The sequence below is a fragment of the Bombyx mori genome, chromosome 25, assembly GCF_030269925.1.
Source record: "Bombyx mori chromosome 25, ASM3026992v2".
NCBI classification, from domain to species: Eukaryota; Metazoa; Arthropoda; class Insecta; order Lepidoptera; family Bombycidae; genus Bombyx; species Bombyx mori.
The window spans coordinates 8,944,687-8,962,031 of record NC_085131.1 but is presented as its reverse complement, the minus strand read 5'-3'; the positions used below and the strand labels follow the sequence as shown (position 1 = coordinate 8,962,031).

The 17,345-nt window shown below is 39.1% G+C and overlaps 2 protein-coding genes and 1 long non-coding RNA gene across 5 annotated transcripts in view; 1 reads left to right on the top strand and 2 right to left on the bottom strand.

Moving 5' to 3' along the window:
• The window catches only part of LOC101743155 (transcription factor kayak), a 37,799-nt gene extending 27,984 nt beyond the window's left edge, over nucleotides 1-9,815 (top strand). For 2 of the 3 annotated variants that reach the window (XM_004921767.5, XM_004921768.5), the window contains exons 2-5: nucleotides 4,615-4,789; nucleotides 5,419-5,974; nucleotides 7,366-7,498; nucleotides 8,169-9,815. In XM_004921767.5, coding sequence (XP_004921824.2) covers nucleotides 4,615-4,789; nucleotides 5,419-5,974; nucleotides 7,366-7,498; nucleotides 8,169-8,384 — 1,080 coding nt within the window. In that variant the 3' untranslated portion in view covers nucleotides 8,385-9,815. Of the gene's footprint in view, nucleotides 1-3,335; nucleotides 3,771-4,614; nucleotides 4,790-5,418; nucleotides 5,975-7,365; nucleotides 7,499-8,168 lie in introns of those variants that run through there. The other variant, XM_004921769.5, reaches the window with a different exon arrangement.
• On the bottom strand, nucleotides 4,615-10,925 carry LOC105841467 (uncharacterized). Its single transcript, XR_005246305.2, has 2 exons — nucleotides 10,793-10,925; nucleotides 4,615-10,014 (listed from the first exon to the last, which is right to left on the bottom strand). It is a non-coding gene; the product is annotated as an uncharacterized LOC105841467 (long non-coding RNA).
• Nucleotides 10,926-11,620: 695 nt separating this feature from the next.
• Nucleotides 11,621-17,345, bottom strand: LOC119630577 (sodium channel protein Nach-like). Its single transcript, XM_062676227.1, has 8 exons — nucleotides 17,317-17,345; nucleotides 16,537-16,746; nucleotides 15,542-15,671; nucleotides 14,787-14,953; nucleotides 14,128-14,278; nucleotides 13,207-13,343; nucleotides 11,905-12,095; nucleotides 11,621-11,751 (listed from the first exon to the last, which is right to left on the bottom strand). The coding sequence occupies exons 1-8, from the start codon at nucleotides 17,343-17,345 to the stop codon at nucleotides 11,621-11,623; spliced, it is 1,146 nt and encodes a 381-aa protein (XP_062532211.1).

Here is a 17,345-nt window from a genome sequence, read left to right as displayed (position 1 = left end):
CGCACATTTTGTAGTATCGCAAAAAGATTGTATAAACTTCGAGAATTTGTCAATTTAATAACATTATTCATTTGTCGGTTGCTTCAATATATACAAATACAGTGTGCAAGTCTCTTATAGATACACTAATAAACTAATAAACATGAATGCCAGAAAAATACACGCACGAGACGAGAAAAAAATCACCAATACTCTCACTGCATGAACCTGCACATTCAGTAAAGTCTTCTGTGTATTAAAAGGTTTGTTAATGACGGTAATTTATTGAAACATATCGCCTTTTCGCACTAAAAGTGTACGATTACCAAAAATATTCGTGATTGAGTTAATATGTGTAAATGTTTGGTATGTATCATCAGTACTTTTCTCATAAATACTGTCAAAAGAGCGTAGTTTAATTATTTTTTTTTTAGTTTACCTATGTTTTGACTACTATTAACAATATTAATACATAATTTTATCTTACTTTAAAAGACACATAATGTATATAAGTGGTAAAAAAAAATGTTGCAAATATGATTAATATTAAAAGTATTACATGTTAAACCTTTAAAACACTCTCATGTAAAATTAGTAAGTTTTGAGATTATATTATAGTTTTAATGCGAGATATGACGCAGTTGTAGGTATGTTTATGAAGAGGTCAAATCGCAAACAACTACCTAAAGGGACATTCAACTGATCCCAAAGAGTTTTGTCAATATTACCATTGTGTCCGATAAGACTTGTAGAATAATAAATAGGAAGTTATCCTTGGAAGGATTGGAGCAACTGATAGGGGTTAACGGCACAGCCGTACAGTGTCAAAGAACTTTAAAAATTTCATCATAGTTTTCCCGCGCTGTCATTGGATGTTTTTTTTTTATTGGCGTTTCGTTTCGCCAAATTGTGTAATATACTCGTATTGTTCTTCGTATGCGTTACGATTGCTTGTTATTTTTTTTTTTTGTTTTCAATCTAGAATTTTCTGGATTATAGTACTTGCAATATTATTATTAGTTTTAGGAATCGGGATATGAGCAAAAATTTGAATACTTAGTTTAAAGTTGATTTGTTCAGTGATGCAAGCGTTCCTAACGTTCTCGGAAAGTCGAGCGGGATTCTTATTAGAAGCTCAGTAAAGCGGTGACGCGTTGTCCTGGAACACACGGGAATACACGGTATGACTTAGTGTGGCGTTTAAATTATACGCCAGTATAAAATGGTACGTATTTTGGTTGTTCAACGCGCGTTAATTTGGTTTTTTTTATTATTTTTTATTTTTTTTTTATTGCCCTTGTAGGCAGACGAGCGTACGGCCCACCTGATGGTGAGTGGTTACCGTCGCCCATCATGGATTTCAGCAATGCCAGGGGCAGACCCAAGCCGCTGCCTACCAAATTGTAATTAAATTGCGAGTGTGCACATTTTACTACAACGATCACAGGTTCCCTCAAAGGTACCGAGAGAAGGTGAAGTCTTATTTCAACAATAAACAAGAAACAAAAACAAATGTTGCATATCGATGCAGTGTAAAATGAATTTCATAGCCCCGTAACCTAATCGAAAGAAAACGTAAATTGAAAAAAAAAAACAAGTGCTAAGAGTGAAGTAAACCAATTATGCACAGCATCCATGTGACTTTCTTTTCAAATTCGAAACTATTTACATAAAAAAACGAGTAATTCGTCTTATTATCCTGTCGTATCTACAAATCTTGCGATTAGCATTCTCTGTGCGATCCATGTCGGATAATAAAGTCTGTATGTGTATATTTATAAATCGTTGATACAGTATAGACCATTAGAAGATACTTACAGCGAACGTACGTAGGCGAACACACGTGCGGATAACGGTTTGCCTTATCGGCGATACTTGTTTGTACTACCGAGAGTACGAAATGAAATAAATATATGTAGGTACGCGAAAATAGAGGTGAACGCACCTATGCGAGGTAATGCGAACTGAAAAACATTTCAAGCAATGTGTAATAATCAACTGACTCCAATACCCAGTCGAAACGTTCCGAGCGGTGAGGAATACAAATTTTCATTGTTATTATATGGGCTCATTTGAGTTTTTTGCACAATCTCAGTAATATTGTGTAAAGCCTCCTGTTAACAGTGACGTCACGCGTAATCTTGTTACACTATGAAAGATTCACGAAGAGTGTCCGTCGTCTGTGGTCGCTACATGAGGCAATACGTCAGAACTAGATATAGTGGTGATCTCATTATGAGCACGGTGCGATAACAGCGCTGTACTACAACTCCTCTGTACGATCGAGGGCTTCGATTTAATGTACTGCAAATGTAATGCACTTAGCGGCTTAATAGGTTATATGCGCTGAAAATTATTCTAGTTGAATTCGCTCTCGGATTGCTATACTCTATGGAATATATTAAATTTTGTCGATTGCTTAGCAGACTAGGAGAAAGGTAGCTTGGTAAATCATTTGCCTAATTAGTACATACGGTTAGGTAAAAAAAAAACTACCATAGACAAAATTATCAGCGTTTTAATCTAGAACTAACGAGAAAGAATGCGGGGGATAATACACAAAGTGTCGGTTAATTGTTAGGTAAAGCACCGTGACCAATTAACTTCGTCCATGTTGACTCGACGCGCGCGCATTTGAGACGAATTTCATTTAAGCAATTGTAGTAATTGACCGGCTACATCGCCATCCGGAGGTGATGTCGCGCCGTTGTCCTCTGCGCCCCTCCCTATTCGGCAAACCCCTTTTGAAAGCAAATTAAGTTTTTAATTCTTTTGAAGCATTGTGAATGGTAAAAAAAAAACAAATGTTTTGTGAAATTTCGAACAATTGCCCCAATCTCAATCTACAATGATGCGAATTACTGTAATGCCAGGAGTTCACTTATTACTATTTTTGGCTGTAAAATCTTACTTGTTAAAGTCATTCGATTTACTAAATAAGGTAGTATAAGAGCGTCTGGGCCGCAATGAGCATCGCCCACAGATCGGCGGCGCGTCCTTGTCGCAAGGACCGGCCAAGCCTCCCGCCCACTACGACACTCACAAAATATATACTGATCATATTCGTCTTGTCATAAATCGCGCCAAACACAAGGTATCCTTATGGATGTTTCTCATTTTCCTCAAGTATTTGTTCTGAAGCCAATGTGTAACATGTACGTAGTTCAGTATTACCGCACATAATGTTTTTGCCGTTTCCTATGGACGGATTCTGCTTTGTTGTCAGAATGAAGCCATTACCTCAGATACTAACGGGCACGGCGTGCGATGCGAAATGATGCGAAATATTTCCGGAGTTAGAGTAGTATTCTATTAATAAATGATTCGACGTCGCTCGTGGGCGAAGATTTCGGGCGAGAGAGCGCGGGCGCGGCGCGGCAGTATCCGCCGCGGCCGCCCGCCGTACGCGCGCGCGCAACGAACGAACGACCCGCACACCCGCACACGCGATACTTTACGTGAACTATCGCGAGTTACGACCGACGATCCGCCCTACACCGCATACCTCCTCACACCGACCCTAATAAACATAAATATTCGATACAAACCGAAGACGAACACGGTGAACCGACTCAACGAATACAGTACCCATTGCACTTTGCGAGGGCGGAATACAACGAACAAATCGACTAACAAATTCGAACCGCACGAAGGTGTCGCGCCGCAAAAAGCGCAACACAATAGAGCAAGCGTCTAATTATAAACGTGGTTGAGTTAATATCGCCGATATGCAGAATATCGATCCTTTGGAGATCGCGAACATCCTCGCTACCGAGCTCTGGTGTCAGCAGGTATGCATCACCATGCTAACCGATCGAGTGATACAACACCTGCACAGCACTATCTCTCATTAAACTCTTACTAGTTCGAACGTGATCATTCGATTCAAGCAGACGTCGCGACGCCCGAGACGCCAGACGAATCTATTCGGGTTGCTCCTAATACTTTGCAAGAAGCGATAACAATTAATCTCTAGTTTATTATCACTGTCGAATTTAATTTGCACCGTAACACAGAGTTATTGGAACGTTAGCGTAGATATAATTTTGTCTGCGTAAAGTTGCCAGAGGTGACAGATTTATGAGTGCGCTTTCATCGCACGTGGCTTCAACGTACTCGAACTGAAAAAAATGTGCTTAAACCAAATTATATCTGTTACAAAACCATCCCACCTGTAACCGAAAAATTATACAAGATGTATATATAAAATAAATGGAATAAATAAACGATTAACGATTGTATATAGGTATCGTTAAATGTTTACTGAATTATAAATAAATATTATGCTGATAAACGAAGACCGGAATGTGGAAGGAGTAAAATAATAACATTGTGAAACATTTCACAAATAAGTTGTGTGCAATTTTGCAACGATATTTTATTTTTCGACGGATTTTAATTTTGCATTGACTGGTTTAATCGATGTTTTCGTATTCATATCTGGTGTATATAACCTTCATTAGATTGCTGTTGGAAAAAATCAAATTTGCTGTTGGAAAAAAATATCAATAGCTTCAAAATTTAATCATACTAGAATAGAATACAGTTAAAAAAGTCAGTGTTAGTGTTGAAAATATCTGACCTATTTTAAAGTATTTTTTTTTTACTAAGGTGTTGTGTTATTTTTGTTTTCAGTTGGCAAACCTCGAAGGACTCCAGTCAGGAGTCCCGACCCGCACGACGGCGACCATCACCCCCACTCAGTTGCGGAACTTCGAGCAGACGTACATCGAGTTGACCAACTGCCGAAGCGAACCAACCACTCACGTCGGCTTCGTACCACCTTCAGTCACGCACGCCAACAATTACGGTGAGTACATAGATATAATTCATTGTAATTTCTTTTTTATTTGTCGTTTCAATCACTCTTGTCAGAGCGGTCGTGGTCGTCATTCGGTATCATTGCTGTGGGCAGATTTTATGCGCGATACTCACGAGCAACCGCCACTTGTTAGTTAGTCGCCATTTGTTAGTCGTCGTGGACTAACGGATAAGACGTCCGGTGCATTCGTGTTGAGCGATGCACCGATGTTCGAACCTCAGGCGGGTACCAATTTTTCAAATGAAATACGTACTTAAGAAATCTTCAGGATTGACTTCCAACGTGAAGGAATAAGTAAGGAAGTCTTGTGAGTCCCCACGGGTAGGTAACACCACCCCGCCTATTTCTGCCGTGAAGCAGTAATGCGTTTCGGTTTGAAGGGTGGGCCAGCCGTTGTAATTATACTTGAGACCTTAGAACTTATATCTCAAGGTGGGTGGCGCATTTACGTTGTGGATTTCTGTGGGCTCCAGTAAGCACTTAACACCAGGTGGGCTGTGAGTTCGTCCACCCATCTAAGCAATAAACAAAAAAGAATAAAAAAAGTAAATATCAAAATACTGTATATATTTCTAATAATATTTTGTAAATCAATGGAATTGTTTGATAAATTACAGGTATTCTTAATTCGGTGGGATACTGTGATTCGGGCCCGACGACCGCGCTGCACGTGTCGCCGGGCCCGCTCTCCGCTAGCGGCGACAGCAGCAGCAGCCCTGGTCTCCCGGCGCCGAAACGACGCAACATGGGCGGTCGTAGACCGAACAAAGCACCGCAGGAACTATCGCCCGAAGAGGAAGAACGAAGAAAGATACGCCGCGAAAGGAACAAGATGGCGGCCGCGCGGTGTCGCAAACGCAGACTCGATCACACTAACGAACTGCAAGACGAGACCGATAGATTGGAGCAAAAGAGACAGTCGCTCCAAGAGGAAATAAGAAAGTTAAACGCGGACCGGGAGCACCTTCAAACGATATTGCAGAACCATATGATAACGTGCCGGCTCAGCGACCGCTCTTCGAGTCCGCCGGACGTGAAGCCCCTCCAGGAAGTTTACACGTATCCGGACCCGGAGGACGGAGTTCGAGTCAAAACCGAAGTCATAGACCCCACAGTCGACCCAGTAATGCTGGGGTTGGATAACATTTTCACAACACCGTCGACCGAAAAAAGGTAATTTGCAATTTACTTATAACTAAGATTTTATCAGTATTCTTCTCAGTCGCATGCGCTCTTGGCAGAGTGGTCGTGGTCATCATTTCGGGTCGTACTCGCGTACCGCAGCCCTTCTTGTGCACTCGTTAACGGGTTCATTTTAATCAGTATAACGTCTACCAAATCATTGGGTGCCTACTCATATTGTACAGTTTTTTTTAACATAAAAGCAACTTATTACAAATATGTAATTTAAGTCTTGGACGCCATTCGTTACCTTATCGATCCCCCACTTGGAGGCCTTTTGTAAGTCTTCACTGCATCTTATTGGGGCTGCCTGGATAGTTTAGGGTACCACCATGATTTTGCTGTTTCAGCGATTATGAACTGAATGTGATAAGCAGAGGCACTTAAACTCCAAAATTCAATGAGCTTTATCGGCCACTAAAATTCTCTGTCTGAAAAGAAGGAATTTGCCGAGCAAGGTTTTTTCCAAAGTGCGTGATTTTCTAGAAAGTGCAACATTGAATTAGTGGACGGGGTATCTTGAATCTCCATACCATGACTCCGAAAATTAAATCTCAAATAACGAACGCATTCATGAAAAACTTATATTTAGAGGTTCGACGAAGTTTATCAAACGATTCCTTCCAGAAGTTTTTTTTTATCCATCTTCAAAGTCTGTCCAGTCTAGAAGCATACAGGCTCTTGTATAATTTCGAATTTATATTTTTTTCGCAGAGTTTCGGATTAATGTGGCCATTAATCATTGTATTTATCATGAGTATATTTCGTTCAGCACTTCCTGTGTTGTTTATTTATTGCGTCTTCTCCTCCAGTGACTGCCAACATGTTCTGACTATTGTTTACGCTCATCTTATACTATTCATGAATATATTTGACCCAAGTAGGAGCAATTTTCTTTAGAGCATCAACAAATTGAGGATTTCACATACACATACGGACCCGCTAGTTTTCATAGTAAATATCAAAACTAAAGATCTTAATGACACAGTCAAGTGTACATTGTTAATGACATGGGCGACATTTGTGTTTGCTCGTCTGCAGTATGTGTACGTATTATAATAAAAAAGGCATATTTATTACTGCAAGCCGTCAAAAGCGGTTCAGACATGTTAATTAAATAGTTGATAAAAGTTTTCAAAACAAAAAAAGTAGGTATCTAGCAGAACAATAGACGTTTTTCCTGTTTCTGTATTTGTAACTATGTGCAAAATAAATGTTGTTAAACAGAAGTTTTGTCGGAAACAACAAAACAAAATTACTTGTAAAATAATAATTCAATTAATATTTTAAACATTCGTTTTTAGTGATAACCTGAGACTTTAATAAGAATAGTACATTTTTAAATCATACTAAACGTTTGTTTTCTCTTTTTTTTTTCTCAGGATAATGCTGTCTTCGGCCAACCCTGGCGTGGTGACGAGTGGGGATACGGTCACGTTGGATACCCCGCCCGCTATTTCTCGACCCAATAGGCCTAATTCACTACAAGTACCGCTCAGTCTCACACCTGCACAGGTAAATGACGTAACTTAATATTTTATTTATTCGAAATGCATAGACGAAATGATTATAATAATATTATCTATCGGCTATTAATAGCGCGGTAGGCAGACTAAAGAGGATATTGATAGATCGTCTATTATATTACATATGTTAGGGACACAATAGAGCAAATTCTTACCCAATCCTGTGGACCGAATGGTAAACAATCGACATCGCCCTAAATGCGTCATTACGGATCCTTCCGATCCACTAGCGGTGCTTTTAGGTACCTCAAGCACCGGTCACCGTCCTAGCCGAACCCGTCGCTTGCGACGAAGGGCTCGACAAGTAAATTAACCCACAGACACAGCCCACTGAGTTTCTCGCCGGATCTTAGTGGGTCGCGTTTCCGATTCGTTGGTAGATTCTGCGAAGCACTGCTCTTGCTAGGGTCAGTGTTAGCAACACTCCGGTTTGAGCCCTGTGAGCTCAGCTACACGTTAAGGTGAGGGTGAAATAGCTTCTCAAGGCTTGTCAACCTTAGCATAGGTACGAAAAAAAAAACGAGCTCATCATAATATCTTTGGCTTTATTCGCAATTTAGACACGGATTATTTGTAAAGAGGGGATACATTTCGTTAAAAGAATATGATAAAATATCAGCCCGTTATGTGAGCAAATTTAACGAGGCCTTCCTTTACAGATACACAACAACAAAGTACTCGGGAACAGCAAAATAGCCGGCATCGAGATCAGCACGCCTAGCAACGGCATGTTTAACTACGAAAGCCTCATGGACGGGGGCACGGGGTTGACCCCAGTGCTTCCCCACCCGCTAGGACACGCGCACGCGTACGTGGTCCCCCCGCGCCCCGCCCCGCCCGGCGCCGCCGACCCCCCCGAGCTGGTGTCGCTGTGACCCCCGACCCGGCTTATCGAACTCTAGAGGACGTCCTCGCTCATCGCGTGCTTTGTGTTTCTGACTAGGGCGGCGCACGCGTCGACCCGCGACCCGTGTACCGAAGCGAATATAGTATATATATATATTTTTTATATGAAGAAGTTGTATCGCTGCAGTAGTAATTGTAATAATAATTGTGATGTCGATAATAAAACAGAGTTTTATTTGAAGCGTTTCAGGGATGCGTTTTCGTGTTGTGCTAGTCCGGCGAGGCTGGATTCGTTCGGTGCGTTTATTTATATAAGTCAGTAAGGATCTCTGTTACTGTTGAATTTCTCGGCACAGTTTTATCGTTTTGTCCTCGAAATGTCTCGTCATAATAAAAACCTCGTGCCATTACCGTTTCTGCAGTCAGAATTTTATTCAATTATATACATAAATACATACGTGTAGTTAACCGAACTAACAGCAATATTACTTAAAGATTATATTGATAATATATTGATTGTAAGTTAGCTCAATGTTGATGTGTAATGTTTTACCGTTCCATTGGATAAGGTATTGGTATAGTAACGTTATATTATAATGTTAAACCTTTGTGATACGTCCAGTGTTCGTGTCGCGGCCCAATATCCGCGGCCTCGCTCCCTACATACTACTCATGCCATTACTCATTACATTTATAATAATTATGTATACTGTACATGCCTTAATAATGAACTGCATTGGAAACAAATATGTATTAACAATCATAATAGTATTAATTAAATGACAAGAAAATTGTGGAAAAAAAAACGTAGGAAGAAAAAAAAATTTACACAATTTTGGCATGAGACTAGATTATATGATTATTGGTGATGACCACTGGAATATAATTAGTTTTAGGGCGTTAGCTTAAGATCACTTAACATTTTAATTGTAATATGCATAACTTAGACCAAATTATTATTTTATGTGCTTTATTATAGTTTAAATTAAAATCTAAGCCAAATATTGATTTTATGTCGTTAGTTTTTAGTTTTAGCCATTTCCTTTAAAGTATTATTGCGTTGGCGGCAAAGATGGCGGAAAGTATTTATTTTGTATAATATGAGACAAAACGCTGATCATTTAAAAAAAGAATGTACAGTGCAATAATTAATATTATTATTTACCTAGGCAATTTACCCGTGGTTTTATAAATTTTAAGTATATTTATAAATTTAAAACTCAATTATTAAAGTATTTTTATGCATAATATGAACATTGTAGTTGATAAATAAATTATGAGATGTAATTTTTTTCTAGAACATTTTTTGATAAAGCAATCTTAGTGTAACTTTTTGTATTTTTTCAAGAAAAATTAGCAAAGCATTTTTGAAAATATAATTGAATTTGAAAGCGAGAAGTAGTGAAATAAAAGTATATATTATATATAAAGGGAAATATAAAATGTTTACACACACCTTATTTTTTGGGTTTCATTTTATACCTACCTATACAAGCTTGCTATGTAGGAAGACTGAGGTGTTAGTGGCAACTCACTTACGTGGGTTAATAAAGTGCTTACGAATTTTTCTCTTAATATACAGATATGAAAAGAATAATATTTCGAGCACGCTGATGCAGCTACAACCCAAACATAGACCGAAAACGCCTCCGAGATTAGCTGAAAAAAAAAAGCGTTTTAGTAGACAAAACAAACTTTACAAGCAATTTAATTTTTTTTTACGTGCTTGCGTTCTTATACTTGGAACAAGTGGAATCTAAATATTTAGAGCCATATATCTTATCTCCAAGTACCACGTATCAATATTTATGAAGATAAACTGGAGCACACAATGCTCACAACCATGACGCATGCCGAAGCTGGTTAGCTAGCTGGCTTCCTAGAAGTTACAGCACCTTTGTTATAGTAAGTGCTGAGAAAATAAAGTATATCCTGCAAATACTTGTCATTATCATTTATATTCTATTATATTTTATTTCTTAATCGTGGAAGTCATTTGGCAACGCCTATTAGGGATTTCCGTACAAAGTTGGTAGCTGCCACGTCAGATTGGACTCTGCCTGGAGGGACAGATCAATCGCTTAAAGCAGGGCTGTCCAAGGAAATTCACCCAATAATACCTACTAAAACTAAACTTCACTTTTAAATGATGTCATGGGAATGGAATGTTACAAGAATAAAGATAAATTATAAGAAATATTGATTATATATTTTGACAAAGAATTCTATTCTATTATACAAACTATGTATATTTAAAATTATTTTAGGATTAAAACATGTGTCGCGGGTCTTATGACAACAAGCCACGTGCCATTGTCTGGACAGCCCTGGGCTTAGAGTACAGCGGGTGTATCATTGCGTATGTCGCGACCACTACACGTAATAAAAGAAAAGTAAGTACACACGCGATATTATAATTAATAAATATTACACTCACAGACGAGGCTGATCAAAGGCACGACGGTTTCTTGCTTCTGTTTCACGTATACGGAGTTTGGAAAAATGAAACGCATGATTGATGTACTACGCTTGAAGGTTACATCTGCACTGTTAAATGATTGACCGATTACTAAGTTTTTTTTAAATGTAGTATTACTGGTGGCCTGAAGCCCTTTCCAGCTTCGTCAGGACAGGCGGGCGAGCAAAAGGCACGTAAATTGTAGACATGCTTAGGGTTATCTGGGGTAAAACGGGAATTCAGTAACTGCATTGTTAGAATACAGGTTGCTATTCTTTTTTTTTATTGCTTAGATGGGTGGACGAGCTCACAGCTCACCTGGTGTTAAGTGGTTACTGGAGCCCTTAGACATCTACAACGTAAATGCGCCACCTACTTTGTGATATAAGTTCTAAGGTCTCAGTACAGTTAGAACGGCTGCCCCACCCTTCAAACCGAAACGCATTATTGCTTCACGGCAGAGATAGGCAGGGTGGTGTTACCTACCCGCGCGGACTCACAAGAGGTCCTACCACCAGTAAAAAGCTAGCTAGCAGCTATTTTAATGCTACGCGACTTCGACTTCATATGTCACTAAGCATTCTTGCACTACATTTACATGAAAACCATTGAAGTATAATAACTAAATGTAACTACTGTACTGTAATGTACTTTCTAGCTACGAGAAAAAATATTACAGTCTGAGATTTGAGGTCTCAGTATTCAGCATCTCAGAAAATCTGATTAGCCAGGCGCAAATTACTAATCAGTTTTGTACCATCCAGTGTCGACTAATAGCGCCCTTAGTGAATTAACCATAAAAAATACCTACAAGGGATTGTTAGGAATGTACGGCAGAGCGTTCAAATTCCCAGTGCTAATGTCAACTTTGTACTGGCGTGACTCACAATCTCTTGGACAGTTGCAAGCGGCTGATCGCATCCATATATTCGCGTTCTCTAAAAGAAAAAAGTGTTAGTCTGAAAATTAAATCAAAAACATTCTGATAACATTCTGATAATAATAACATCTCACGAAAGTAGCTAGTTAAAAAATATTTCTGGTTACTTTTTTAACTGGTTTAAAATTGAATAACGTTACGAAAAACTCACTTTTCACTTTGATGATGCAAGGGATGCTAGTAATGTTACAAGCCGCAGTCATGTGTAAATTCGGTACGGTGAATATTAAGCAATGACATGATTTCTCGACAGCTTCTACCAAACACACGAGGTCACAATCGGAGTGTCGGTATTTTTTGAAGTAAGGCAGGTGTTGTTCATCGGCGAAGTAGCACTTACGACTGTATTTTAAATACAATAAGTTAGTGTAATCTTTTTTAAGTGAAAATTTAGGTATTTAGCACGGCTGAGATTTGAAACTAGATTAGTTGTGCGGGCGTCTTGTGAGCCCCCACGGGTAGGGTAGAAAGGTACCACCGCCCTGCCTATTTCTGCTCGTAAGCAGTAATGCGTTTCGGTTATAACGATACTTAGGACTCATATCTGAAGGTGAGTGGCGGCATTTAGGTACGTTGTTGACGTCGATTTGCTCAACCACTTAACACTATGTAGGCAGTGAGCTCGTTCACCCATCTAAGCAGTAATAAACGAAAAAGCGCCTGTAAAAAGAGAGAAACATGTACCTACATAATATTTTAGATTTAGGATAAAAGATTAAAAGGAAAGTCTTTGTGTTCCATTCGATACCTAACTGAAAACAGTTATCGATATTTGATTTTTTTTCCTCCTTCCTTTTCCACTTTTTTTCCCTATCTAAGCTGAGAGCCTTGTGAGGCTATTTCAGCGAAACCTTAACTAGTAGGTGAGCTCGCGGGGCTCAAACCTGACGACGTTGCTAACACGAACCCTAGCAAGAGCCGTGCTTCGCAGAATCTACCACCGGATCGGAAACGCGACTCACTGAGAAGATCCGGCGAGAAACTCAGTGGGCTGTGTCTGAGGGTTGATTTACTCGTCGAGCCCTTCGTCGCAAGCGACGGGTTCGACGAGAACGATGACCGGTGCTTGAGGTACCTAAAAGTACCGTTAGTGGATCGGGAGGATCCGAAATGACGTGTTTGGGGCGACGTCGACTGCTTTCCATTCTGTCCGCAGGATCAGGAATGTAGTGACCGGCGGCTATGGTTCTCGTGTCGTGCCGCTGTATCGAAGTGGGCCTTTTCCGCATTTGAACTATATTTTGATTACAGACATATTTAATATATGATTGAATTTATTAACTTGTTTAATTAATATTTAAAGTATAAAATTGCTATAGTCTTAATAATCTGGTTGATTCATATATAACATTGTTACGTTAATGTTTCGAAATCGCAGTACACAATACAGCAAGCATCTAATCTGATTTCAGATACTTGCGCTATAAAACTGGTAGGTATTTGATTGGTTTACCTCCATGAAGGCAGAACTTTTACATCATCTGAACAGTAAGTGTATGTCGCATGTATCAGGTGGTAAGTCTCTGTACCAGGCTCGACGAGGATTGATTCGTGGTCCACTGGAAATTCTGTCCAATCTGAATACATAACCTAGAGTTTGTTGAACATAATATTGTATTATTACTGCTAAACCGAATATGGTAGGCGTAGAAATAATACAAAGCTTACCAAAGTTTACAATATTCACTTAAGCTTATTAGAAGGAGAAAGTTATAGGCAGTTAGACACAGTTCACAGATAAAGAGTAGAACGGAAATTGAAGGACAGATCACAAAATAGCCAAGTACAGGAAAAAGTTTCATTGGTCTCCTTAATAGCGGGATTTCAGCTTGGAGGGATGTTGGAGTAATATTTTTAATGACTTTAAAGGGATGGCCGCGCGTTTCATCTGTAGATTCTATATTAGCAACATTACCAGGAGGGTGAGTAAGTTCAAGGGTTTGCTAACAGCTCTTGGGGTGCCTCCGAGGAAGGCTTAACAATTTAAGGGCAGCACCTTTGCAATTACATCTACTGCCGGATCTAAATCGTGATGCACTGGTTAGAAACCCGGTAAATAGCTCAGTGAGCTGATGCTATGGGCTATGAAGTGTCATGTTGAATTCTTCGACACCGTAAGCACCGACGATAACTATGGCGATATGTGCTTTGATCGCTGCTGCCCTCAAAATAACGTGCAATATATATAAATTAGTTATTTTTTCGAATAAATTTTTCGTTAATTTACGAACAGTCTTCAATTTCAGCAACGGTTCTAAAAAGTACCGGTCTATAGGTACGCTTTTGTTGTTTGACGTAGGGTAACCTTCAAAGTAAAGGCTACAACGATTTGGGGTTCCTTATTTGATTTACTCCGTTTTTAAACACCGGTAACATTATTGTTATTAAGTACCTTAATCGCGCCGGCGTAGAGTACTGTGTGTGGAACCGAATTCTCAGGATCAGAATCGACGACAACTGTCAGTCCGTCGTGAAACTCAGATCCACGTATCATGAAAGGTTTAAAATTGTTAATAGGAACATTCCTGAAAGACAAACTAATGAAAGAATTGCTAGTAAGTTATGTTAGTAAAACAATACATTAATTTGTTTAAAAAAAAAACTTGAAAAACAAATTTCGTTTTACGCTTCTATATTGATTCTACTTTCTGATTGTTTCTTATTGCAGTAATGACAGAGCCCATGTAATACACAAATGGTTGCCAAATGCATAAAAATCACAGCGTTTGACGATAGACCCTCCTTAAAACATGAGATCTAATGGCCATTTTCACCGACATTTAGGGATCCCTTAACTGCATTTAAGGAGCCTCAAATTAAAAATTCGTTTTCACCAACCTTTAGGTATCTCCTAAGTTCTTAAAAGGCTCCATAAATTTAGGAACCCGATTTTTCGTTCCTTAACTGTCTCCTAACACTAGAAGACAGTTTTATGTCTACTGTCATCTATTTCAATACATAACATAACATGCTTATTAAGTATTAAAAACTAATAGAGTTGTGTATGATCACTAAACTCATTTTAAAGATTACCTTTTCTCTTTAAATTCATAAAAACTGTTGAAAGAACAACAAATGCCGTATGCAGTTATGATCGGACGGAACAGTTTATTGCATTTCGGATATTTACGACGTTCTAAATAACACAATTTGAGGAAGTTGTCACATTTTTGGGGCAGCGCTCCCATCACTTCAGGTGCCTGGAGAATAAATTATGCATCAAAAATAGACGTCATATCAGATCAAATCATTAAACTATGTTCAGGGGTTTTTCAAATAACTATAAAATTTCTTTTAACACGATTTTTTATTTTTTGTTGCTTAAATGGGTGCTCACATCCCACCTGGTGTAAAGTGGTTACTGGAGCCCATAGACATCAACAACGTAAATGCGCCACCCACCTTGAGATATAATTTCTAAGATCTCGAGTATCCACAGATTCGGTAGAATCTGGCGCCAAGTTCCGTTCAAAAATCCCGTTGTAAACGGAGCGCCAGACTACCGACTGTGTTTACTGTGAGCAGAACAGTTTTTTGAGGTTGCGAAATTTTATTTAATTCTACGGTAGTTACAACGGCTGCCCCACCCTTCAAACCGAAACGCATTACTGCTTCACAGCAGAAATAGGCAGGGTAGTAGATACCCGCGCGGACACACAAGGGGTCCTACCACCAGATTTTGCAATGCCTAATACAAGAATGGATGGGAGGGAGACCTTTTTGTCTTAATCGTGTTTGAGAATCGTTAACAAACCTTTAAATAATAACTGTGTTGTAATTTAACTTACATCATACCGATTATCATCCAAAAGCGATTGTAAATGGGCTAGTAGAGTGATGTTTGCATTTTTCAATATTGTATAGAAACCCAGAAGCTTGGGAATTGTTCCTTCTAAATTAATTGTTAAATTGCCGTCACTAAAACAATCAATTTATTCATTGTTATTATTTAGAACAGGATAATTAATTGAATAATATTAAACAGATTTTTTTTCAGCATGTAAGGTGTTTTTCCTTTACTATGGCATATTAATTAATTATCATAATGTTGATGCTTCCATTTTGCAGTACTCGTAGGTTTTATTTTGAAGTTGTTTCTAAGTTTCGAATCGATGATAGCAAAGATTTATAAAAAACTAACTGTGAATTGTATAAGTGATTACCAATGTAGAAACACTCAAAGTATTTGGAGTATTAAGTAATACGAAGTTCCTAGTAGATAAATAGTTCGAAGTATTTTGTATTGATAATAAAATTGCTATCACTAACGGCCCCGAAGTTTAAATTTACTTTCCTCATACTTATAATAGCTACATAGTATTCTGTGTCGTTTGTTGATAATAAAGTAATTAAAACTAGATTGCCGTATATTGTAAATGTATCTGTTTTGCCTGAAATAAGTCAAATCAAATAATACGTATAGCTCTTCTGAAAAAATGGGAACTAAGGAGTGGGTCCCTATTCCTTCCTCTCCCTTCCATTGGAGCCTTAGCGTTTACCTGTACCCTATTAATTAAAACCAATGATGTCGCTCCGGCAATTAACAAATGTTCCAGATTCAGCAGCCCCAAGCTAAAGTTATCTTTCATGATTAAACCAAACCCAACCATAAACATGACCGTAAATTTTAGGATGATTTACCCTTCAATTTAAGTTCACTGTGCATTTTGACCACAATTAGAAAAATGAATCGACCAAACCGGTGTTAGTTGAGCAAAATTCGCAAGCCTCTTTTTTTGGACTTGTATTTTCTTTAAGAAACCAAAACCCTTTAATGACTTACACTAGAGTTTTGTTGAGATGTTTCAGGCCACTCGCAGTTATCTGGTTAGGTGAACAAATGGTTATTGCTGGATGAGGGAGGTTCTGCACCGGCTCGTACTGGTTCTCTATTGTAATACGGGTTGGTATCTCGTTGAAACGATTATAGAGAAGCCAAGTTAACGTGCAGGCTAGTGAGAGAACCATCGCCAAGTTTAGCGCCCAAAAACATCTGCGTCAAAAAGATTTTTTACAATAATTTTACGTTAACGTCTTTTTTAATCACGACTGTACATAATTCTAATTACTCTTAACATTTTTAAATGATTGTTATGATTACTGGTGGCCCGGAGGCCTTTCCAGTTTCACCAGGACAGGTGGGCGAGCAAGGGCGTGGCAGGAGCCAGGAGGGGCGGGATTTGCTAGCAGCTATCCAAGCGCCTCCAAAGGAGACCTAACAACTCAAGAGTAGCTGCTTCGCGAATGTATCTACTACCGGATCGGAATCGCGACCCACTGAGAAGATCCGGTGAGAAACTCAGCGGGCTGATGCTTAGGATAGGTTGCACGTCGAACTGTTTGCCGAGTTATTGTTATTGGTTGATGGATCCGTAAGGACGTGTCTAGGGCGTCGAAGTACCGTTCCGACGCTGACTTCATGTGTCTCCGGATTGATTCGAGGCCCAGGTCGTCGTGTAGGTCAACGTTCCTCACGAACCACGGAGCTCCGACGGCTAACCTGCAAAAGCGGGATTGTAGAGATTGAAGGGTGTCTATGTGTGTGCGGGCCGCGTGAGCGAACACCACACTCGCGATAGTCACGATGGGCAT